The 24,531-nt window shown below is 37.9% G+C and overlaps 1 protein-coding gene across 9 annotated transcripts in view; it reads left to right on the top strand.

Moving 5' to 3' along the window:
• TRPM3 (transient receptor potential cation channel subfamily M member 3) overlaps nt 1-24,531 on the top strand; it is a 406,874-nt gene that overhangs the window by 302,099 nt on the left and 80,244 nt on the right. For all 9 annotated transcript variants that reach the window (XM_077790276.2, XM_077790277.2, XM_021541495.4 and 6 more), the window contains exons 7-8: nt 712-886; nt 11,798-11,921. In XM_077790276.2, coding sequence (XP_077646402.1) covers nt 712-886; nt 11,798-11,921 — 299 coding nt within the window. The remainder of the gene's footprint in view (nt 1-711; nt 887-11,797; nt 11,922-24,531) is intronic.

Genomic DNA, 24,531 nt, shown 5'->3' with positions numbered 1-24,531 from the left:
GCAAAATTGGACAGAATTCAGAGAAAAACTATGAGACTGACTAGAGTTGAAAAACAAGTATAGAACTGACTTGCAAGAGAATATCTTTAGTTTGTTGAAGAGAAGGTTAAAGGGCTGCCCAGTTGCAACCTCAAAGTGGATCCCTCACACCAGGAAAAATATCATGGAGGTAATTTTGAAACACCAAGCAAAATTATTGGAAGATCAATGATGGGAAGATTACATCATGCAAAAGCTAGACTACAAGCAAGATTCCAGTCTTGATTATGAATACGTGAGGAAAACATGTAGTAGGTTTCTTTATGATTTCAAAACAATTTTGATATTTTTGAAGAGAAATTGTCATTTATTTAAACCTAAATATTGTATTTGAAATAGAAGAAAATGCCAGAATATACCAGTTTTTGCAGTGGAACTGAGGAGATGGCTACACTGGTTCCATCTGTCCTTAAAACACCTCATTTACTAAATGCGTTTTCTCACATAATACTGTGCAGTCATAATGCAGTTATTTCAGTCTGATTTCTTTTTTCTTCTGTCTTCTGTTATGTCTTGTTTGCCTTGCTGACTTTGCTTTTATTTTGTTTCTTTTTTGTGGCATTTATTTATTTATTTATTTGGTTTGGTTTTGTGGTTTTTTTAATTGGTTGATTGGCTTTTTTGTGTTGTTTTTGTTTTGTTTGGTTTGTTTCTTTCTTTTTTTTATTCCAGGAATTGGCCAAGGGGTTCCAGTTGTGGCCCTTATTGTGGAAGGAGGTCCCAATGTCATCTCCATTGTCCTGGAGTACCTGCGAGACACTCCTCCTGTTCCTGTTGTGATATGCGATGGCAGTGGCCGAGCATCTGACATCCTAGCCTTTGGTCACAAATATTCTGAAGAAGGAGGGTAAGTCATTTCATAGCATATGTTCTTTCTCTATCCACAGGTTCAATTCAGTGGTAAAGCAGAGCACAGGAAATTATTAACAATATTGTACAGAAGCAACACCTACCTCACATAGCCATTTCCATCTTTGATATGGATGAAATATTGAAGGTGTTCAGAACATAACAAAACAAGCCTTAAAACAAGTGCCATCTCTGAACCTGCTCTGCTACAGGCTGGAGAGTCCCAGCTCCCTCAATCTTTCCTCACAAATGAGGTGATCCAGTCCCTTCATCATCTTAGTTGCCCTGCTCTGATAGGGGCAGCTACTCTTGCCCTGGAGAAAATTACTCTGTAGTGTGTCACCACCATATGTGAGATTGTTTATGATGGAAAAAATTAATCTGAAGATCTCTTCTTTGCATCCTCTTGCGGAAGTTCGGCTGTACTTTTGGTCTGTTTCTTGCATAGGTCTTTCTCAGGCACCAGTTAAAAAGGACCTGGCCCTGCCTTGTAAGAGATCAGATGCAAGTAAGGCTACAGGCATCCCAGATCAAGACTTACAGCATATCCATTAGAAAATGCTGACGTTTTCTTGGTCCACAGCCTTGTTCCTTACCTGATTGCCACAAGCACTCTCAGAGGTTTTCCAGGTGTTCAGCAACGATCATGGACTTCGTCCTCTCAGAAGTTCCCAAAGCAGAACTCAGTCTGATGCCCAGAGTAGAAAATAACAAATAAAGAGAAGATTTAACAACTTAAAAATATAAATCTGTAACACTGAGCTCTAGACCAAGCAGTATTATATGTTTTAGAAGTAAATGTGATCATGAACTCACTCAACCTAAAACTCCTACTGAAAAACAGATAGTTTCCTGCAAATACTTAAATCCATTTTATATTCAGGTTCATGCTTAGTACAGAATTGCATCTGTGATATATATGAATGTGCCAGGTTTGGTATTTGTTTGAGAAGTTGTTTCTTTGTTTTCAGTGAACTTGCTGATAGCGCTTCACATAACCTTACTCAAATATGCTTTATCCTTGTATTTGCTGTGTACATCTACCTTGTCTGTGTTCTGATGTCACCATAAAAAAAAAAAAAAAAGGAGGAGACTTAATTAATTTATTTGAATATATAAATAGGGCTTGTATGAAAGGCTTTTTACAAGGACCTGTAGTGACAGGACAAAGGGCAATGATTTTAAACTGAAAGACTTAAGACTGGGTGTAAGTAAGATATTCTTTATGTGCGTTGACTTACTGGCGCAGGCTGCCCAGAGAAGCTGTAGATGCCCCATCCCTGGAATTGTTCCTGGCTGTGTTGGATGGAGCACTGAGGGACTTGTTTCAGTGAAATGTGTCCCTGTCCATGGCAGGGACGTTGAAATTGGATGATCCTTAAGGATCCCCTCCAACCCAGACTATTCTATGATTCTGTGAATTTATGATGCTGTGCTATTTCATCATCACAAACTCCTGCCTGTAGAAAAAGCAAGTTATAGTATCAATAGAAGCAGACCAAGTCATTTCTTACCTGAGACTCTCATATCTGGCTTTGTGAAAGGTATTAGTCTATCTTAATGTGAGGGTCCCATTCCATATTGTTTCCTGCAACCTTACCAACCAACAAAATTACTCTTTTATTCTCTTCACTTTTCACTAAAGAGAATGCACGAACTATGAAATTTGCTAAACTAGCTAGTGGAAATTTCTGTGTGTTCATACTAGTTCAGAAAACATCAGTCTGGCATTCCATGATATTTTTAATACCAGAAGTAAAACACCAATATCATTATATTTATAAAAATATTTTGTCTAAATACATTAGACTTCAGCTACAAATTGGATTCTTTTTTCCTCTCTCTAAGCTATGTTTGACTAGTGCTTAGTACTATGAGACAAATACCAAATAATTGCCATGTTAACTGAATTCAGATAGTAGCTTTTTCTTTTGGAAATAATCTAGGTAGGTTATAAAAAACTGTATTTATTAAACTCTAAATCAAGGTAATGCATCTAAGTTGCATGCAATGTTTAATTCTGCAGTCACCATGCAATCAGATGATCAAGTCAAAAACCTATTTTAATTCTGGCTGCCTGTCAGAAGCAAGGTGTTCTCTGAGACACAGCATATCTTTCAGCCACTAAGGACTGGGTACCTGATTTAAATAATTCAATACTTAGATTTTTAATGGCAGAAACAAACTCACTTGCAGGTTTATATATTATGCTGATTTTGCACAATCTTAAATTCTAAATTACAGCAGCCCAACAGGGATTAATTTTCTACACATAAAAATGTGTGCGTGTGTCTTCTAAGCACTGCTGTGAATTCTGTGAGCTTTTAAGCTAGTTTGAAAGTTTGTTTCTGTGAGGAGAATAATTATGTCTGGAAATGACAGAGAACAAATACATCTCTCTGCTTGAGTTTTGATTAGTATTGTGACAATCCATCCATTTAAATAAATCCTTTAGTGTGTAAAGCAATTACCTATGTGCCCAACAGGTCCTTTTGCACTGGGTTTCAAAGAATTGTGTTGTGCCAGCCTTGTCTTCTTGTTATTTATTCTTCCTAGAACATTCCACATAGCAAAAAATATAATGATTTCTTATATTAATGAAGGTGCAGTATAATGCCAATGTTCGTGCATCTTTGAAAGTACAAAGATTGAGACAAGTTTCAATCTGTTTTTTTAAGGCCTAATTGTAGGCTTTTCTCATGATAAGGCAGACATTTCACTCCCACAGAAGAGTCTTGGAGTAGGAATTTTCACTGTGAGTGCAGACTCAGTGCAGGAGGCTGCCAGCACGACCCAGAACTGCGCCACACTGCCTTGCAGGAGGTGTCGCCTGCCGCTCTGCAGGGCACCCTGACCACGGCAGAAGGAACGGTGTAGCACACCCTGAAGGAAAGGTGTCTCTGGGGAAAAATCATTTTGGCAGTCTCATTGTCTCATCTCTCTCATTGAAGTTTCAGGGGGAGGTAAGACACATGTGCAGTAGACCACTGAGCTGAGGTTTTAGCATTACGAGTGTCAGATATATAGAACTAACACAGGGGGAGGATTTAACTTTATTAGCACTTTAATGTCAGAAACTAAATTTTGGTTCCTTGGTCTGGAAAAAGTCTGTAACAGAGTTTTAAGAATTCAGAAGGTGGCTACATTTCAGTAGAAGTAAATAAAATTCTCAGAAGTAATTTAGTAGAGCTGAGTAAATTCCTGGTACCTTTTACATTTTAATGACAAATAATCTATGTCTACAAGACAACTTAAATAAGAAGGCATCTTAAATGCAACATTCCCTATGTGGTAAATTGGAAGAATTATTTGGCTGCTTTTCACTATTGGCCTTGATTTAAAGGTCAGGTTTTTCAGGCCCTGAAGCACTTATTTTTCCTTTTACTTGAAAATATGATGAAAAACATTGAGGGGTGAGAACATAAGATCAGTCATAAAAATGTAAATTTAGTCTCTACTAAGTCCTAATTGAATATCTTTGTTGGTAATAAATTTCCTTCATGAACACCTGGAGTATTTTGGATTGTATAGTCTAGGATGGATGCCTTTTCATTTTATTTATTTGCATAAAAGCAAAAGCTGAAAGTAAAACAAATGCAAAGTGCAACTGTATAGGAATGTTTTGAAGCTTTTAATTCTCAGAGATATTTTTTCTTTATTAGATACTGACTTTAAAATCAGAGAAACTAAATACTAGGTTACAATTATGTCACTTCTTAGAAAAATACTTCCTTACTGAATGAGAAATCACTTGCAGTATTTGTATGCAATCTCCAAGCTGAATTTATAGGTACTCTATCATTTCAACTCCTGCAAGCATGAGACTCTTAAGAGTTCAATTTAATGCCATAAAAATGTACTTCTTGCCGAATGTTCACTTTACTTCTCTGCACTTTAAATGAGCATCCTCATATGACAATCATTAAAGATTGTCTTTGGACTGATCCTTCTCTGGATCCACTGTGTCATAGGTTTTAGGCTTCAAACCTGAAGAATATTATTTAAATCCCTTTTTCCTAATAGGGAAAATACAGGAATTTTTCAATTGGAGCAAAAGGGAACATAGTATGATATGATTCTTCAGTATCCCCCATGGTCTGTACCACATCACAGGGAATCATGGGTCCAAATCAAGTCTGAATTAATTTATAAAATTATTTTCACATTTCATATTTTTATAACATTACTTTTCTCTTGTAACAAAGTACTTTGCAGATCAAAACCAGGACACAAGAAGGTTAATTTGTTGACTTTGGGAGGGTCAATATATTCATCTCTCTTTTGGTGAAGAAACAACCATTCAATAAACTGTGGTCAGGGAAGAATTATGTACAAAAAGTACCAGTGAAGCTGATTCCTCATAAAAGCACACAGAAATCATCCCTGTTTGAATAACATGAAGGCATAGTTACATATAATTTATTTTATTACAAATAATAATAATTATTATTTATATATTACAAATTATTTCTTTTGTGTCTTTTCACAAAACAATGAAATACAAAATGTGTGGATTTGAAAATGTGTAAGACATTCAGCCAGTCTTGCAAAGTTACACAACTGTATCTTATTTGTAATCCAGTGATAAAAAATATAAGCAGAGCCTTTGGTCATGTTTCTTACATAAGGTGTGAGAGTCTAGAGTGCAAATCATAATTAGAACAAAAAATCCCCTAAGCTTCCTATAAAGAAGGGCAGGGAATAGTTTTCATATCCCACTGATATTTTATGGATATATTCAGCTTACCTTGGAAAAAATACTTCAAAAATGAAAAGTTAGATTATGTGCAATTCATTTAGTGAAGTATATTTTTCAAAAACATTTCAAAGCATTTTTAGAACAATACATTTTTAGAACTCTATGATGGAACTGCATTTTGAAAGTGGGCTAGTGCATGATCTTTTTAACTTTCTAGTACATTGTATGATTTCTGTAGTAAAAATCTTTGAAGAAAAAGAAAGTTAAACAAATTAGGTGGTGGGTTATATGCCAGGTCTTTCTCCAATGATCACTACAAATTTATATGCCATGAGTTTGAAAGATTAAGTGAAATGTCTCTTATCTCCTCAAATATTAAGCATAGCTTTAAAAAATTCTTTCTGAGGAGAGAGTAGGCCAAAATGTTGCCATCTATCTTCTGCATCAGCCAAAGCAATGAAGAAAGTTTTGCTTTACTCTTTAATCGTCCAGTATATCTTGGACAGAAACTGGGATTGCCTTTTTTCTTTGTCAGTTCAGGTTTTTGAAGTGGCCTCTCCTGATTGATCCTAAACAGTGAACCATAGTAACATAGAGAAGTTTTGACTGGTAGTCATCTTTAGAGGTCATCAAATCTGATTCCCCTGCCCTGGGCATATTAATTTTCAAATAGATTAGGTTGTTCAGAGCCCTCTCTGATCTGACCCCAAATGTTGCCAGTGATGGGGCACCTACCAGCTCTCTGGGACACCTTTTTCACCATTTTATCATCCACATTGTAAACATCTTTATATTTATACCTCATCTAAATCAACACTCTTTTAGTTTTAAAAACATTGTTCTTGTTCTCTTACAACAGGCCCTGCTCCTATGTCTGTCCCCATCTTTCTTACAGGCACCCTACAAGCGCTCAAAGGCTTGTAGGTTTCCTTAGATGCTTCTTTTCTCCACACTGAACATCCCCAACTCTTTCAGCCTTTCCTCACAGGAGAGGTCCTCCAGTCCTCTGATCAACAACAAGGCCTCCTCTGGACCTGCTCGAGCAGGTCCGTGTCCTTCCTCTGCTGGGGACCCCAGAGCTGAATGCAGCATTGCCGTGGGGTCTCACCAGAGCAGAGGGACAGAATCCTCTTCCCTGCCCTGCTGCCCATGGGACTTTGGATGCAGCTCAGGACACAGTTGGTTTTCTGGGCTGTGAGTGCACACTGCTGGCTCTTGTCCAGCCCTTCGCACAGCAGACCCCCAAGTCCTTCTCCAGAGGGCTGTTTCTGATCTGTTCATCCTCCAGCCTGTCTGCTCTTGGGGGTTGCTCCAGACCAAGTGCAGGCCTTTGCACTTGTCCTTGGTGAGTTGTCGAATACCTCAGCCTTTTCTTTGTACATCACTGTGTGTAGTAGTGCGGCATGCGCTCCCCTCGCCGCGATACCCCGAGCGGTGGCGTGCTGGGCGGCGAGAGGGAAGAGAACGGGCGGCCGCTCCCCCTGCGAAGCTCTTCTGTCCCAGTCGGTGGCGCGGGAACAGACGGAGGCGACACGGGACTTGGGGGTGAACAGGATGGTTTTATTCAGTGAGCCCCAAGACCCCCTCGGGAGGGGGAGCAGAGGATTTATACAAGAATTCAGGGAGATGGGTGTAGGAACAGCAACCAATGAGGGAACAGCAGGGGAGGAGTTTAGGGCAGAATTAACACATCACAAACCTATCGGGGAATCAGGGAAGTGAAATAACACAAAATAAGCAATAGGGTTTTGAGTCTCACGAAATAGACAGGGAATGCTCTGGAAGCAGAGGAGGGGGCTAGGAGGAATGACAGGGAAGGTTCCAGGGAAAGGGGCAGGGAAAGGGAGGATTGACAACTTGGAGATGAGGGGGTTAGGGGAGAGCTAGGGAAGACTGACACTGGGGAGAGGAGGAGATTAGGGATGGGGGGGGGGGGGGAAACAGATATTGAACAAATATCAAATTAAAGACACACCACCACAATTGTGAGTTTCCAAGCCTTGCTTACCAGATGGGGCAAATTATTTCTTCAACCTTCCTTTTCTCACTGGCATACCTGTAGAAACCCATCCTGTTATTCCATGTATCCCTTGCCAAGTTCAGCTTCCTTTGTCTTGGCTTTCCTCGCCACATCCTGCATAATTGGGCTGTGTTCCTAAACTCTGCCCAGGTTAACCTTTTGCATTGATGATACATTTTCTGGCGCTTTGTTTTGTTTTGTTTTGTTTTGTTTTGTTTTGTTTAACCAGCAGGCATCCACTCCTGTGTGGTGGTCTTTTGCCGTCCTTGCCCTGTTTCTTTCACCTGCGGCTGAAAGGACTTCCTTGCCTTTCTTTCACCTCATTTGTGCTGTACAGAAAGTGTCCTTAGAGATCTGCAGCTCTGTTCCACTCTTTGAGGGCAATTTTCCAGGGCAGCTCTGCTGCCCAGAGAGCCACTTCCTAAGTGGTCCTATTGACTAACTCCTTGAGCCTATTCAAAGGTTTTTTCTTAAAATTTAAGATCTTGACTTTTCTGGAAAGTCATACAGTTCAGTTCTGATAATCTGATACGTCAAAACTAAAGTTGAAAACAAACAAGCAAACAAATAAAATATACGCAAACACTCTTAGGCAACAATTATGAGTAAATTTTTTTCTGAAAATAAATGTAAATAACTCTACTTTAGATGACAGATTTTTGACATTAGCTACCTAAATTCCATCAGCAAACCAGAATCTCTGGGAAAGAAAAAAAACTGAATAGACCTGGACTGGTGAATTATAAGCATGTCTTAAATATTTAGAGAATGAAAGAACAGTTTCAAACTATATGAGGAAGAAAAAAAAACAGGTTACACAATTGTTCTGTGGTACACTTTGTTTAGGAAGGAGCAGTATTCTTTCCATGTCAAGGAAGTGGAATTGAGAGAATTATGCTATCAAAATGCCCCAAAAAGGATTTTTTTACCATGTTGCAAAATATTTTTAGGATTGAAACCTACTAGAAAGATGACAAAAATACTGTCTTCTTCTGACAATATTCAGTCTGTGCTGACTTTGATGGAAGTTGTAAGTGTAGTGTTTCAGTCTTGTAAAGTGGGCCCATCTCTTTTCCTGAATCTAAAACTAAGCATCCATGATTTTTAAAAGCATGGATTTAAGGCATGTGTGTAAGAAATATAGTGCTGTTTGTAAAGGAGATAAGTCATCCCCCCACTTGCAAGTCTCAGTTGTTTTGCTCACACTACTCTGTGAAATTACTTGTTTAACACAATTTAGATTTGGTGTCTGCCTTGTAGATTTAGCCTTTAATAGCACGGAACAGTTTCTGTTTGTCCCAGCTGGGCTACAAAATTGGGAAATTTGATTTCAGATCTAACATTTTTAGACTCCTAAGGAATAAAAGTGACACATTCTTGATAGAACTGATTTCAGTGCACACAAATCTATGATTACTTTACTGGAAAGATTGCTGTTTTGTTTATGTTGCTGATTATAATCTCTTCAAGTTTTTGATCTCACAAAGACATTGAATAGGCTTGATGTAGATTTGCAGACCAAGGAGATGTTAAAGAAAAACATCTAGTGAGGGTAGAAAACTGCAAAAATCAAATTATGACTACAGGAAGTTTCTGAGCAGCAGTACTTCAAAAGATGTTTTACCCAGTAGTTGAGGAAGCACTTCTTGATTTTTTGGGTTTTTAAAATTCTGTATCTTTCACCTGAAATTTGCTTTTCCTGCTGCTTGAACTAATGCTATTACAGAGTCTTTGAGAACTTTAATTCAAGAAAGAAAAGTAATGATTGCTCAGGACACAATTCTGCTTTCACTCAATGCAACTTTCTCTTACTTTCTGTGTGTGTTGGCCTGAAAGAAAGGTAATTTTTGAAATGAAATTTCAGATTTGGATTCTACATATTTTTTTAAGGAAAATTAAATTATTACAAGAAAATGGGATGGTTTATATCCCAGAAACTTTGGAAATGTTTTCTGAGATTTTAAATTTGAGAATCTTCCTAGTCCATGTATTTTTTCATATAATTTTCCTGCTCTTTCCTATATTTCACTTTCATTATAGTTTCCAAAGAAATTAGATATTTATATTAATCTCTTTAGCTTCTCCAGGTTATGTTTTTAGGAAACTTGTTCATTGTGAATAACATCTTTTTTCTTTCTTCATTTAAAGGATGGAAAATTGCATAGTTCTGATCCACTTATAAATAAATTGATAGGTCCATTTTGTTTAAATTTGATTAAAGCAAATTTCCAACACCTTTTTCCAAGAGCCTAAAATCAGAATAATCAGAATTTATATTTATATTACCTACTAGCCTGCAACTCAAAGTATATTAGTGCTTGTCCGGGTATCAGTCTTTTCAAGCTGTTTCTCTTTAGTCCTACATTTCTACCTGTATCCTTGACATCTTGTTTCACGTCCCCATGTGCTTGCAACATCTTTGCTCCTCTACAGGAGGTCAGATTATCTCTCTTATAATTCCCATACAGCGAGTCCTCTGCTGCCAGCTCCAGTGTTGTCCAAGAGGGCTGGAAGTTTTAGCCCATCATGTATTGCCTTTTTGTGAAGGAGGTGGGTCATGCTGCAGGGAAGGAGTATGCTTACATGCTACCTAATGTATGACTAGTAGATGCAGGGTTGCTGCCTCTCCAGTATCCCAGGAAATAGCACATCCAGGGGCCAAACTTCTCCTAGATAAAAACCAGAAGTGCAGAGGTAGACTTACCACTTAGAGGGAGTTTGTGATAAAGTAGAAGACAACAGAAGAAGCCAGGAATATAAAGAGCAGCAATCCATCCACACAGCATGGTTGAAAATCCCATGTAAACTCATTTTAATCAGAACACATTGACATATGTCTTCCAGGCTTCTTTTTGAAGTCAAAGTTCTATTCAACAGGAATATTTACTGCCAAAATCAAATTAACGTGGAAGAGAAGACATGCATTCCGTATACCAGATCTTCTACATACTTCCATGCACCTCTTTCCCATTCCTATTTGTTGTCTCTTCTAACATATTTGCTGCAGGTATAAAGACTAAATAATGAAATCAGATTTGAAATTCAGTGGTGTAGCAAGTATCCTGCAGTCTCATTTGTGCCTCTTCACTGTGGAGTAGTGCAGGCGCCTTTAGCCAATAGTATGCAAAAATGAAGGATTCAGTCAAGTGTTTCTCCCAGAGCAGCTGCCCTTAAGCTAACAATAGCTTTTAGATACCTGCTGCTCCTGATATTTCTCTGCAGTTGCTACAGGGCTAAATTTTTTTTTAATCTTCTGGCCTAAAGTATGAGACATGAAGATTCTCTGATTTTCACTCCACTGGATGACTTATCCCATAAAATATTCCAACTTAGCTAATTTGAAACACTGAGATATAATTTTTAGGTGAGAAAACTAGTCTAGTATAGAAGCATCAAAGGATACATGTTCTAATTTAAAGCCCACTATTTTGTAATTTTGACATTGAGAACTGAAATGTTTCCCCCAGAAAAGTCCTGAGAAATAGGGGTTTTGTTATGAAGATGTAGGTAGCAGTTGTATTTCATATACTATTACTATTTGTTTCTGCTGTTGGGCCACTTTTTGCAAGTGCTGACCTTAGCACTGAGAAGGAATATTAAATGGGTTCTCTTGAGCTTCAGGAAGATCAACATAGCCAAAATCAAAATGTTTTCTTTGAGTGGAGTGAGGAACAGAGAAATTTGTTTGTTTGCTTGTGAAGTCCTGTATAGCATCAGTAGGGTGAGTTGACATATTCAAACTAAAACCAAATTCACTGACAACATAAACGTTCCCAGTTTCATAAAAGTAACTATGAGTTAAAGTTTTCTAATTCACTGATAGGAAGAAGTCTTCAGTTCACTTAAAAGTGTTGGTCTCCCTCAAATTCAGACTGTTAGTGTGGTTCTTGTTAGGAAATCCCACTGAGCTGATAGTTTGAATGACCTTCTGTCATGCAATATGTGGGAACTGATATGAAAACTTTATGGATGAGGAACCTCAGCACAATCAACATTTTCTCCTAGAACAGTATTTTACAATTTAGTGGTTATGGTTTCAGCAATTCTTGATCTTGAAACCTGCCCAAAACAACCTTCAGTGATCTGTTGACTCTTATTTTTTTATCTTTGTCACCAAAAACATTTGAAATGAAGTTAAAGTGTTCACTCATGTCTATTTTTTTACATAATCTTTTCATTTTGGATTTCAGACTGATCAACGAGTCTTTGAGGGACCAGTTGCTAGTTACCATCCAGAAGACTTTCACATACACCCGAACCCAGGCACAGCACCTCTTCATTATCCTCATGGAGTGCATGAAAAAGAAGGAGCTGGTATGTTGAGTTCAATACACTGTTTTGATCAAGTCTTTTATGTGCCTGTTGAAAGGTGTAATAAATCTGATCTCTGTTATCCAGACTCAAAAGTGATATCATTCTGACTTTTTTTTTGCTTTACTCAATATTTTTGCATTTAAAGTGATTAATGAAAGTGTTAATTAATTTAAGTGATTAATGTTGTTCCCATTTGTAAATTCCTCTACATTTCCTCTGACAGCATAGAATCCAGCTAGTAGGATATGGATATTACTATTTTTCAATCATCATTAGGCATATCATGACAGCAATTCTTCTTCATGCAACTACAGAAAGGAGAAGAAGGCATAATTATGCAACTATCCCTGGGATTGTGTTTTAAAGACGCTGTAGAGTTGCAAAAGTATCATGAGGGCTATTGTCTTACTGTGGAGATACATGACATGAAAGGAAAGCAGCTTGTCTCTGAGGCTCATGTTCTGCAGTAGCAAGGCTATCCCTTGAACATATGTTTGTATTCTCTTGAAGAGCACAACAGTTTCTTGGAGATCAATGAGGCTGCTTTTGCAGAAGCATTTTTGAAGAAAAAGTGAAGCGATATGCAGAATAAATAGACTCCACAGTTTGAGGTAGTTATGAAGTGAGTATGTATTGCCAGCACCCGACACAAGTGAGATTGCTCTCCAAGACTTGTGCCCTGAGCCTTAGTCTAACCCAAACTTTTATTCCCAAAGGTGTTCCATGTGCAGTACATTGCACAACTTCTCCATGCATATTCAACCCCTGGCCCTGTCTGTCTTGTCCTCTCATGCTAAAGAGGTCCACGCCCTTCTAGGCACGCGTGGTTTTCTGTGGTGGTCCTGCAGGGGTCTCTGGTGGTCTCTTAGGTTGAAGATCATGGTCTTCCTCATGGTTGAACTTTTGAACTCTTCCTCTCTGTGTGTGTGCTTTTGGTCCTTTGGCGCTTATCTGAGTACCGTCTGTCAGTCTTGGTAGGCCTGGAGACAGAGGAGCTTCTTTATCTGGGTTCTTTGTATTTTCCATCCTTTTTTGGTATTGTTCTTTATGCAAGAAGCTTTAGTAATTTGCATTTTCTTATGCCCTTTTGTACTTTGGCAGAGGTTTCTTAAGTAAAAGGTTAAAATTCAACACATAACTCTACAAGCTAGAAAATAAATGCTTAATTCATTTTGCTAATTTAAGTGAATTCCAAAAATCTCTGTTCCAAAAGCAAATTGAAAAAAACTGTGATTAATTTCTGGAGGATTTTGTCACAAATTGACTGGGCAGACATGCTTCAATTTTATAACTTAATCTTTCTTATAAACGATTGGAGTTGGTTCACATCACCTTTTCTAGGAACTCCAGGTAGATGATAGTGCCCTAAAGTGAATTGCTATAACAGTTCTGATCAGTGACTAGCAGAGTGAATTTTTTTGGCTTACAGCATTAATTTTTTGGTGGCCATTTCAGTGGTAGTAATAATAGTAGTAGTAGTAATAGTAGTAGTAGTAGTAGTAGTAGTAGTAGTAGTAGTAGTAGTAGTAGTAGTTGTAGCAATAATAATAATTATGATAATAATAGCACTTCCTTGTATACCAGTTTTCTGCTTATAGACATAAAAAGCATACTTACAGATAGAAGATAAAAGAAAAGAATAAGGAAGAGAGGGAGGAAGAAAGAGAGGAGCACAAGGGCAGGAACAAAAAAGGAAATGACAGATAGAAAACAGAGGCAGATGTTGAATTATCTAGACTAGAAAAATATAATTCTTGATTATTCCTGACATCAAAATCCAGAACAGGTTGTCAGGCTTTGAACAAACCCTGCTACTGAGAAATAACTGTGAAGATTCTGTCTGCAGTATTCACATTAAGACTTTTAGTCCACTCAAGGTTGCGTATTTGTTACAGGTTTCTTTGCAGATATGCAGCATATGTAACCACTGACATTCTCCACTTACTAATCCTGTGAAGAGCTATTAGGAGATGGTGTGCCCAAAATTAAGTATTCTGAATTTGAATTTGTAACACTAGCTTAACTATATATAAAGATAATACCTTAGAACTGTTGTTTCTGTCTAGTACCTAAGTTATACTGGGCTAATTGTAGCATTGTTATGCTAGAAAGATTTTATGTCTGAGGTATGGTTGCTAGGCTAATGGTGTCCTGTAAAACTCACAGCCTCTTATATGTATGTAAAAGAAAGGTGGTGCACGTGGTGCTGAAGGCAGCATAACCAGAGGAAATGGATGACCTTGGGGTTGTGAAGTACTCCCAGGGGTGAGTGGTGACTTCACTGTTCCTACAAAGCCAGATGCTTCGCATTGCCACATCTGTCCCAGCTTTTATCCTTCCTCGAGCTCGACCCTCTGATTTGGTTACTGACTTAAGGAAAAACATTGCTTGATTAACTGACCATCATTAGTCTGATCAACCCCTCAAAAAACAGAAGGAAGATGCAACAGATTGTCTCAGAGAGCTCAGCAGCAGCTAAATTAATCATGGCTATTTTCTCTGTGTTTGTGGTCAGTGTGCCTGCCTATCTAATTTTGCAGCTGCTGGATTGATAGACAACAAAGTAGACAGTGCAGGAGAGGCTTGTCTTATTTCTGTGTGCCACTAAATAATTGAGTGCAAACTGGGTACAGCCAGGAAGATGCTCATAAAGTACATCAATATAGCTGAATCACAGATGAGGAGAAAAAAAATAAAATGCAAGCAACAAATGCAAGGAACAAAAAGCTTTCTTGGAAATAATTGTTCCTTCTCTACCTGCTTAAAATGTGTGAAAAGTCTGGCATCAATTATATACATCTGATGTAAGTGTTGTAGCCAGTGAAAAAGCATAATCATAGCAAAAAATTACCCCTTTTCCCAGATCATGAGATTTTTCAAGTTCTGACATTTTGGACTTCACTCTTAAATAATTAATTGTATGCCCAGGAAGTATCATCATCATCATCATCATCATCATCATCATCATCATCATAGATAAAAATTAGTCCAGCTAAATAAAAATGAAAAATAAAAATTTTATTTAGTATCTAATTCTATCTAGCCAGCCACAAGGGAAAAGGACAGTGCTGAGCCCAGAATCGGCATTGTGTGTGGATGGGAAGGACGCCTCTCGGCAGAGGTTCCCCTGGACACCCACACCACCCTCCTGGACCCTGCCGTTCTTATAGGAAATTTTCTGTCCGAGGACAGGATTTCAGCCATTCACATTTTCTTTCCATTCAAAATCCCACAAATTCGTAAAGTTCTTTCCTTGGAGCTGAGGTTGAAAAATCCAAGTCCAGGCATGGACAATCCTCCCTGACGGAGTTATGGGAACCAGGAACTGTGGCATTCAGATGTATCAGCCCGGAGGACTCCAGCAAACCCAAATCATCATTAACAGGATGATTAGCTCCCAGGCATTCCAATATCATCACCTTTTGGAATAGCCCATCTCCCGGCAAGCCACATGTATTAAATTGCAAATGAGGCTTTGTCAAAGAAAACCAGTTTTGGTGCAACCAATATGTGGAGGGGGCAGCTCACAATGCTGGTAAGTGTGCTTTGCAATAACAAAATATTATACATGTCAAATCATATTTCCTTTAACCAAATATAACAATATTACATTGGTGCAAATTATAACCAACATACATATAAATTATTTTTATTATTAATATTAATATTGATATTAATATGTGTGATGTTCCATTACTTGATTAAGTTTCAATTTTTTGTTGAATAAAAGCTGAATTACACATAATGAATGATAAGGTGAGGGCCTAGAAGGGCCTTAGTTGTGCAAGACAGAGGAATTTTTGCTTCTCAATTCAATGGATAATTTTTATGAAATTACATACTTATCTGAGTTGACATTGCAAGCATCAGAGTTTTGTTCAGAAATGTATTTGGACCAAGGAGCTTAATGCGGGCTAGGGTATAAAAATCTATTTAAAATGAAGTAGACTACACATGTCAGTGTACATATAGCTTGTTATAGGTAAAAGTGATTGAGCCAAATTGATAATTATTAAAAATAGTTTTTATTCAGGTATCAAAATTCAGTCTAAGACAGCCACAATAAAAAGGACAGTGCCAAGCCCAGGGTCCTATTCAAGCAGTTTTTATACAGTTTATTCCACCTGAGGCAGAGTTCCCGGCAATTAGGCTTTTCTTTCCTTTCATCGACCCACATATTCATGGAGATTCTTTTCTCTACGTTGAGTTGAACAAAACCATGTCCAGAGAGCAATGTATATGTTCACGATTGAGTTATTGGAACTTGGCATTGAAATGTATCTTTCCAGTAGCTCCAGCTATCTCAATTTTAGATAGTTATCAAGACAATCATCACTTGGGAGTTCCTTGGATCACCTTGGGGAATGACCCAATGAGCCACGTTTATTTGTTTGCCAATGAAGTCCTCCTCCCTCTTGTCAGCGGTGGTTTCGACATGTGTGAGACAATCCCCTGGCTTTGATTCGCTTGCTTAAAACTTTATGCAAATATTTCGTGGCAGTATGACATATTATATCTATATATATATCTTTATAGGCACGAATTATCCATATCACACATAACAAGCTGTAGATTACAAGGGCAGGATAGTATTTTATAGCTTATTTATGGAGATTCTCTACTGACACATTTACATAGACTTCTTTTAAAAAGTTTATGCCAAGACCTATTTTATGCTAAAATAGGAGCATGAGGGCTCACCAGAGCTAAGCAGTCAGGAAGCAGGCTAGGAGACTTCACTTCAGACCATCCCTGAAGAGCACATTATGTTGGGTAATAGCTCAGAAGTCTGTTTTCAGCTTTTAAAGGAGTATTTACTTCTGTCTCAATAAACAAATTAGTCTTAGTATTTTCCCTTAAAGACAGTAAATCTGGTATCTGAGTTTTCTGGCAAATACAGGCTGCTCTACTCTTTTGGGAGCACTTCATTTTGAAGCTTGGACTGGCATGTTGCTGGATTGATTTTTTCACAAATCATGATGTGAATTGCTCAGAAGCCAGAATGTGTTTTTCAGCAAGCTGCATGGGTCTGTCTGCGGAGCTTCATTGTACAACCACTGGGAAAGGCCACTTTGGCAAGTCAGAAAGGTCTGTGTCCTCTCACCTATGGCAGTGAGAGATGTTTGTCATAAAACTATTTTTTTTAATGCCAAAATAGAGTTTTAAGAGTGAATACACCTAATCTTTTATTCATTGAATAGAAAATGGAAATTGTGAATCAGGATAGGTCCAGTCTAATCACCCTAGTAAGCACCTTAGAAATGGCACATTAACTTCAGCAGTAAACTGCATGCCACCTGCTGGTCAAGTTTGTTTTCTTATAACTACCATGGCCATTTTCCACTTAATTTGCTTCCTTGGATAGTTGATGTTTCAGTGACTACATTAAGCAAACTGATAGCGTCACTGCCTGCTACTGCATTACAAGAAGGAATTGCACAACGAGGAGAGTGTGGTCAGTGGGCATAGGTTTGTGTGCATCCATTAATTCATGGAACATATTTCCACAATGAGGCAAGAGATACAATTTGATTTGTTTCCCACTAAAAGACAGAAAATCTCTAGCTCGTGGAAGCAAGTAATATATATTTTCCTCTTGCCTCTACTGTTCCCTGTTGCTCCTGTACCACAGTGTATGGTTACTGTGGCAGTCATGATGGCTGCTCAGAGACAGTGCAAACCTCACTTCAGCTTTGTGCTGCGGATGGGTATGGCAGTAGGGAGTTCCAGATGACTTAACAAATGACTTGCAGTTCTGGTGCTGTCAGATTGAAACAAAGGAGGTGTCATGCTATAGTAACTGAGTGCATTGCACTGAGAGCAAGACAACCTGTGTCATGCAGGTGCTTGCTATTTATCCTGCTTTTATGTCAGAGGTGGATCCCCTTTTCCCCAAAATATACAGTGCGTGAGAAGGCTGCCTTGCAAGGCTAGTATTCAAATGCCAATATTGCCACACTTATCTAGGGCTTTGAACACTTAAAAATGTATAAAGGAAAAGAAAGAAAGAGAGGATAAGATTAGAAAAGTGCATATTCACTGCCTGTGAATCCAGAGATGAGACCTAATTATTGCAATTTCTCTATCTGTTGGTTGAAGTGATGATTGCAGTCTTGATCCATTGGGGCTGGGGAAAACCCATGCAGCACAAAGTGCAGTGAGTTAATACTACACTCAGGCTCAGTGGGAATGCATAGTTACCTCTGCTGGAGCAGGGAGTTTTATACAGAAAATGTAATACCGTGGGTCATGGGGCACAACGTTACAGCTGCCTCTTATGAGTCAATTATCAGAAAGGATGAGTACCCTCAGGCTATGTGGGAAGCTGAGCCACTCATGTAAGGACATTGGCATGATAAAAAGCACTATCCCACCTTGCAGGATTTGCCTCCTTTCAGCTTCTTCCCTTATCTTGTTCACCACCCAGCTGTAGTGTCCAGAGATGTCTCTGTAGTGGACAGAGATGGGTGTGTACCCGCTTTGCAGTTACTTGGAGCATCATTAGATAAAAATCCTCAGGTTTTGCAAATGGCCAGTTGTTTGAGTCATCAGCATTCCAGCATCTCACAGTGATTTAGCAGTTTCTTGTCTATATGGACTACATATAGTAGTCCTTGATGGACTGACTGATCCTTGATGGGATCCTATCTGTGTTACAGAAAAGGCTACTGTAGCAAACCTGTCCATGTTTCTGGAAGAGTTTTTACAAGAGCTTGACTATATATATACTAGTGCAAAAAATGTTGTGCTTTTCAGCTGGATATGCAGGCTCAGTGAATCCATATGTTAATTAAATATTGGCTGCAACTGTTTGTTAGCATACACTTTGACCTGAATTAAATATTAGCTAAATCAGATGGACTTTTAAGAATTTACCAGTATATTGTCACTTGATTTCTCTGGCCCTTCCCAGACGTTAGAAGTTCATTTAGGTATGGTTTCTTCAAGAAATTTTTCTTCAGAAACAATAAAATCATCTCAGCTAATGTTTTTTAGTGCTGATGCCATTTTTTCTCTTAGAGAGGAACCTGAAGAGGGCTTGGTGTCTTCTCAAACAGTAAAAGAGTCAACTGTAGCTCTTGTAGCATAGCTGCTGTGAACATATAATTTAGCAACAGGCATTTGGAGCTGGAAAGCATAATGTAACTGCTGGCCTGCTGGTTGCTAAAAAGCTTTGATTTCTCCCACGGAAACGCTCTGTGAGATTTACAACATAAAGTGGAATACAATTTGTCCTCTTGTGTCCAAACTGATGTGCCAATCCACTTCAGGAATGACTATGAAACTCTAGTAATTTTGGAAAAGGTTAAACCTCCTATCCAGCCCATACAAATCAATAGGATTAACCTAGTACTTAGGTTCTACCTCTGTAAGTGTTAAGATAATGAGTAGTGGGTTTTAATTCTGCAAACCCCACCCAATTTCTTTTCTGGTAAAGAACTAAGACCATATTTTGTGTTTTCATCTGCCAAGAAGCCAGATAAAGTTACCTGAAGTTAGTCAGTGACTCCACAGAGAACAAAAATCTAATGCAAGTAGTTTTTTTCATTTCAGTAATTCAGAGAACAACTTTCACAAGAAAAATAAAACAAACAAACAAACAAACAAAAAACCCCATCAACCAAACAGACAAAAAAAAACCCCACCACAAAGACAGCTGTTATATTACTCAACTGAACCCTGGATAAGCTTTTGATCATACCATCTGCTTTTCAGCTACTGTCAGATGAGGGAAGGCATCTGCTAATAGAAAGTAAAAAAATGTCAGACATACCACAGAAGCAGAAGTGTACAATTTAGTTATTGGGTCCATCCTGAACTTCTGCTGTGCCATCCTCACATCTGGAATATATCTGCAAAGACAATATTCCTTTTATAGCTTATATTCAGTAAACAAACATTTTCTGTTTTATCCGGTGCATACAGTGAAGTCATCTGATAGATACCAAAGCAACTTACTACCAATCTTTTTACTTCCTATCTTCCTACATATTTTGTGGTTACAATTGCAGCTACAGAAATAAAATTTAGAATGTTTCTTTTCCCTCTAAAAATGTTAGTTTGTGAAAATATCCATTACCCCATTTACACTATTAATTGCCATATTGGGAAATACACACTGAATTGTTATACAGCTCTGTAAATTTTCTAGATAAGGAAATTGAAGGCAAAACAGCACTTAGTGGCAAAGCAAAATTCCACATTAGATAATATAATTTTTGCAATCAGGGAATTGGAAGGGTCAATGCAGTTTATATACTCCATGATAATGTTCAGAAACCTTTATTACTGTCAGGCTCTGTTGTGTCTGGGAAATCATAGTTTCTTTTATCTTTCTTAGAAAATAAAATTATCCTTTCTGTGGCTTCACATGGGGCACAGAGACCCATTCATTAGTGCTGTAATATCTCAGCCAGAGATGAGATCACTGTATGAGATGCAGGGTTTCTTGTAGATAAAGCAGGAACTGCAATATTACCGTCCTACAGGAATATCTCACACTATGTAAACTGCCTTTTCCAAGTATTGCCTATTTAGTCTCATCAGCAAACCAGCTAAGAAACTAATGGCTTGTGGCTATTTTTGTTGCTTGGTCTCTGCATGTTGTCATGACACTGTCAGCCTCAATACAGAGCAACCATATTGTCTGCATCATCTATAGCAAAGCAATCTGGGCATCCCTGCCTCACCAGACTGTTTGAAAACTGTTGCAAAGGAAAACTAGAAATTTAAGTTTAACATGGAGCAACAGTCCCCAGCATCAATACTGTTGCCACCCAATCAACTCACAAAACTTCCTTCTAAGGTCATAATTTTCAGTTCAGAATATGTGTGCATGTTAAGACTTGCAGACAATATTTTTATGGCCATGACTTGCATGACACAATTCTTCATGATATACAGCAATGGGAATGACCAAACTGAATTCTTGTTTTCTTAGAGTAACACAAAATCCATCTCAGTGATGAACTATCTATCTCCATAACTTGTGACTTTTATGTTTCAGAAGAATATCTATTATGTCAGTGCCTTGCCAATACCTCCAAGAACTCTCTCTGTAGTAGAAGAGTTGCAGAAACTAAATTACATTAGACTTCCTCTACATTTCTGGTCTGGATCCCTGATGAAAGACCTTGGATTATACCAATGTGTGAATGAAAATGTCTATCTCAAATTACTCTCTTTTGGCTGATCTTAACATGTTTCTGCTAAGTCTACATGAAATCACATCCCTGCTTAAGTTCACAGTCTGTGATGTGCACAGCCCAGAGTTTTAAAGGATAGTATCTGCCTTGTATTACCCTGCTTATATGCTTTGCAAACCTATGATTTATATATACTCATCAATCTACAACTTTAACCACAGGGACTGTTAATTCAGGCAGTGAAATGTCCTAATGTGCCAGTATGAAACCTGTTGTGTAGGGGAATAGAAATGGGTTTACTACCAAAAAAATTTTGGTTATTCATTCCACTGGAAAATATACATATTATATTCCAAAATCTTCATAGTACTGTAAGATTTAAACAGTACATGCACATTTTCTTTTTCTTTTTTAAAGGAAACAGAGTAGTGAGATTAACATAACCTGTTGTCTCAGTCATTAAGGCTATCTCAGATGTCCAGTCTGGAAGGAAAGGTACCAAGTACAGGGAAAGCCAAACATTTACAGTACTTACATCAATTGATGGTTCAATTGCAGAATTTCTGCCTTTCTTATAAGCACTGATTGTTTTGCTTGTTTCCTGCTTTTTACTAGACATTGAGTCTATGAAAAATCAAATTAAAACATGAACTATTGAAGTGCTGGCACAATGAAGGAGAGGTAAAATTTTTGAAATTTTGCAACCAACATTTAAATTTCTGCCCTCATATTTCCTCATTTGGAATTCTCTTTTGTACTCCTCAAAATAGCAAACTACTTAATTTATGTTTTCCCTAAACACAATTCCTTCTAATCTTTCCTGAATTTTCTCTTAGCCATCCCTCTTCTTCTGCAGTATGACCCACTGACTCACGCACTCACTTTGATCTTTGTTACGTCTCCATTTCAATCAGTTTTTCCTCTGTGCTAAATAGTATTATTCCTTCCAAGAAAAAGGGAAATGCTTTCCTCTCTTATCTGAACCATTTTGACAATTTGCATAACTAAGCTCCCTTAATGTTTTGCTTTATCAAACTATCATTTTTATTTTCAGAGTAATTTTCCACTGAAATATTTAAGTAGGCCTAGCTAAATTATGAATGTACTCTGGAAGCAATTGCCTATTTAGCCAAACCAAACTGTGTTCTTAAACAGGAGATTTTAAGGTTGCACTCACAATTGCATCTGTGGGTTTTTTTTAGAAAAGGGAGAGATTTTATTCTTACTTGTGTAACTGAGATGCATAAGAAAAGTGTATATGTCAAAGGTGACATTATTATTTCAGAGGTGAAATTTAAAGGCACTAAAAGATTTTCTGGAGGTAACTAAAAAGAAATCTCTTAAAATATATTTTAATCACCTAATAATTTCTCCTGATGTCATAATGAAATGATGATGAGAAAAAATTACATCTCTAAAAGCATGAATAATTTGCAGCATTCTTAGAATGCTAAATTCGTAAAGTGAGCACACTTGGTGCTGTTATAAATGAAAATTGACCCAGCCAAATTAAAAATAAAAATAAAAGAATTTTATTTTGCAATCAGATTCTATCTAGCCAACCACAAGGAAGACAGCACCGAGCCTGGGGTAGGTGCTGGGTGTGCAACAGAGAAGACAGCCTCAGGGGAGGTTTTCCTCTATGCCCACCCCACCATTCTGGTACAAGAAAATTCTGCCTAAGGCCCGGGATTTCAGCAGTCAGTCCTTTCTTCTACTCAGAGTCCCATAGTTTGATGAGATTTCTTTTCTTGGTGAGAGATAGAACAATTTGATGTCTGGAGTTGGTGAATCTCTTGATGAAGTTTACTGGAACGCTGCATTCACATGTATCTTCAGAGGATTTCCATGATATCCATCTCAGGTCGTTCACACGATGATCAACGCCTGGGCTTCCTGTATAGCTTCAGATATGGCCCATCTCTAGATATCTACATCCTTTTACTTGTAAATCTGGTTTCAACATAAACTAGGTTTCACCTGTGAGGGTGGGGGGGACTCCTAATACAAACGTGTATACTCTAACAAATATTCAATATCACATATATCATACTAGAAATGGCATGAATTATGTCTACTATGCATAACAGTGCTTTCTTTGCTCTCATCACTGCTGTCCTGTTTTTTCCTTTATCTTCAGCTATCCATTGTCTAGTCAGCAGTTACAGTGAATTTGAAATTTGTGATTTAAAGAATTATTTTTCTCCCTCTCTTGTCTCTTTCATGACACAGGGCAAAACATCTTTCAGTACAATCGTACATGTCAGTCTCCCTCGCCAAACAAATACATGCTAAAAATCTGCCCATATTTCAGCTCTATCTGTTTGTACTCTGAAGTGGTCAAAGTTTACCATAATATAAAAAAATAAATTTTCACATATTACAGAATAAATACAAGTACAGCCTTGTGCTACATAGCTATTCAAATTTAATTCCATCTCTGTGGAGTTTTCAGAATAAATCCTCAGGGGGAAAAAAGTGCTGTGCTAGGTCAGAAAGACTCACTTTTTGGCCAGTAAAGTCATGAAAAGAGGAACTGAATATGCTGGTAGTTCAAAAGAATACTTATTATCTGTCATTCATTTTACCAAACGTTAGCTTTAGACTATTTCAGAACAGTTTTTAGATTCATCACCATCCTATGGCCTGGGAAATTTACAGTTGTTAATTATTATCTGTTGCTCTTGCTTCTCATTCTAGGGGTAAAATCAACTTTGCCCATGTGGAATACAAACTTGTACATACTGTCCAATGCATAGCAGCTCATACTGATGAAAGTTAATCATTTATATATCCACCTAGGCTTGAATATGGCAAGCTGTGATACAGTTATGATGGCTAAGGGAGCATTCTTTAAAGCATCTTGCTAATCTGGACACCGGTTTTCCAGACACAGTCTGGAAAATCTGTTTGATATTCACTGCTCTCAAGTAAAATACTGTCACCTGACTTTGCCTTTAGGAGCTCAATACAATAGCAGCATGAAGCCAGAAAAAAATAAAAGAATTAATGAAACACAAAAGGCTAAACTGACCCTGCTGAGCGAGAAACTGTGTACAAGAAAAGGAAAGAAAAAATAATCTGTCAAACAAGGATGGAACAGATTATAAACAGAGACCAAAGCAGTTTTAAAATAGGCACTTTTGTTAGAGTCCAAGGTCAGATAATACTTTCCTTTTGCTTTCCCCCAGCACCTCTCCAGCCTCCTCCCACCTTGCTTTCTATCCTGCTGCTCTTCTTTACTCCATCTTCTTGGTTTTTACTTGCTTTCTACCTGCCCTGCCTGAAAATTTGGGTTCTGCCCTGCTGGATTATAGTGATTGCTGGCAACTATCACAGTGTGCTATAATCCTGCTTACAAAGGCTCTGTTTCAGCTCAGTGATTTCCTACCACATTTTCCTAGGCAGAATGAGGATGCAGTTAGTTTATTTTCCTGGAAATTAATCCTATTCACATTAAGATA

This window comes from Lonchura striata, chromosome Z (genome assembly GCF_050655825.1).
Source record: "Lonchura striata isolate lonStrDom1 chromosome Z, ASM5065582v1, whole genome shotgun sequence".
Classification (NCBI taxonomy): Eukaryota; Metazoa; Chordata; class Aves; order Passeriformes; family Estrildidae; genus Lonchura; species Lonchura striata.
Note: the sequence above shows the minus strand (reverse complement) of the source record. Positions and strands in the feature narration are given on the sequence as shown.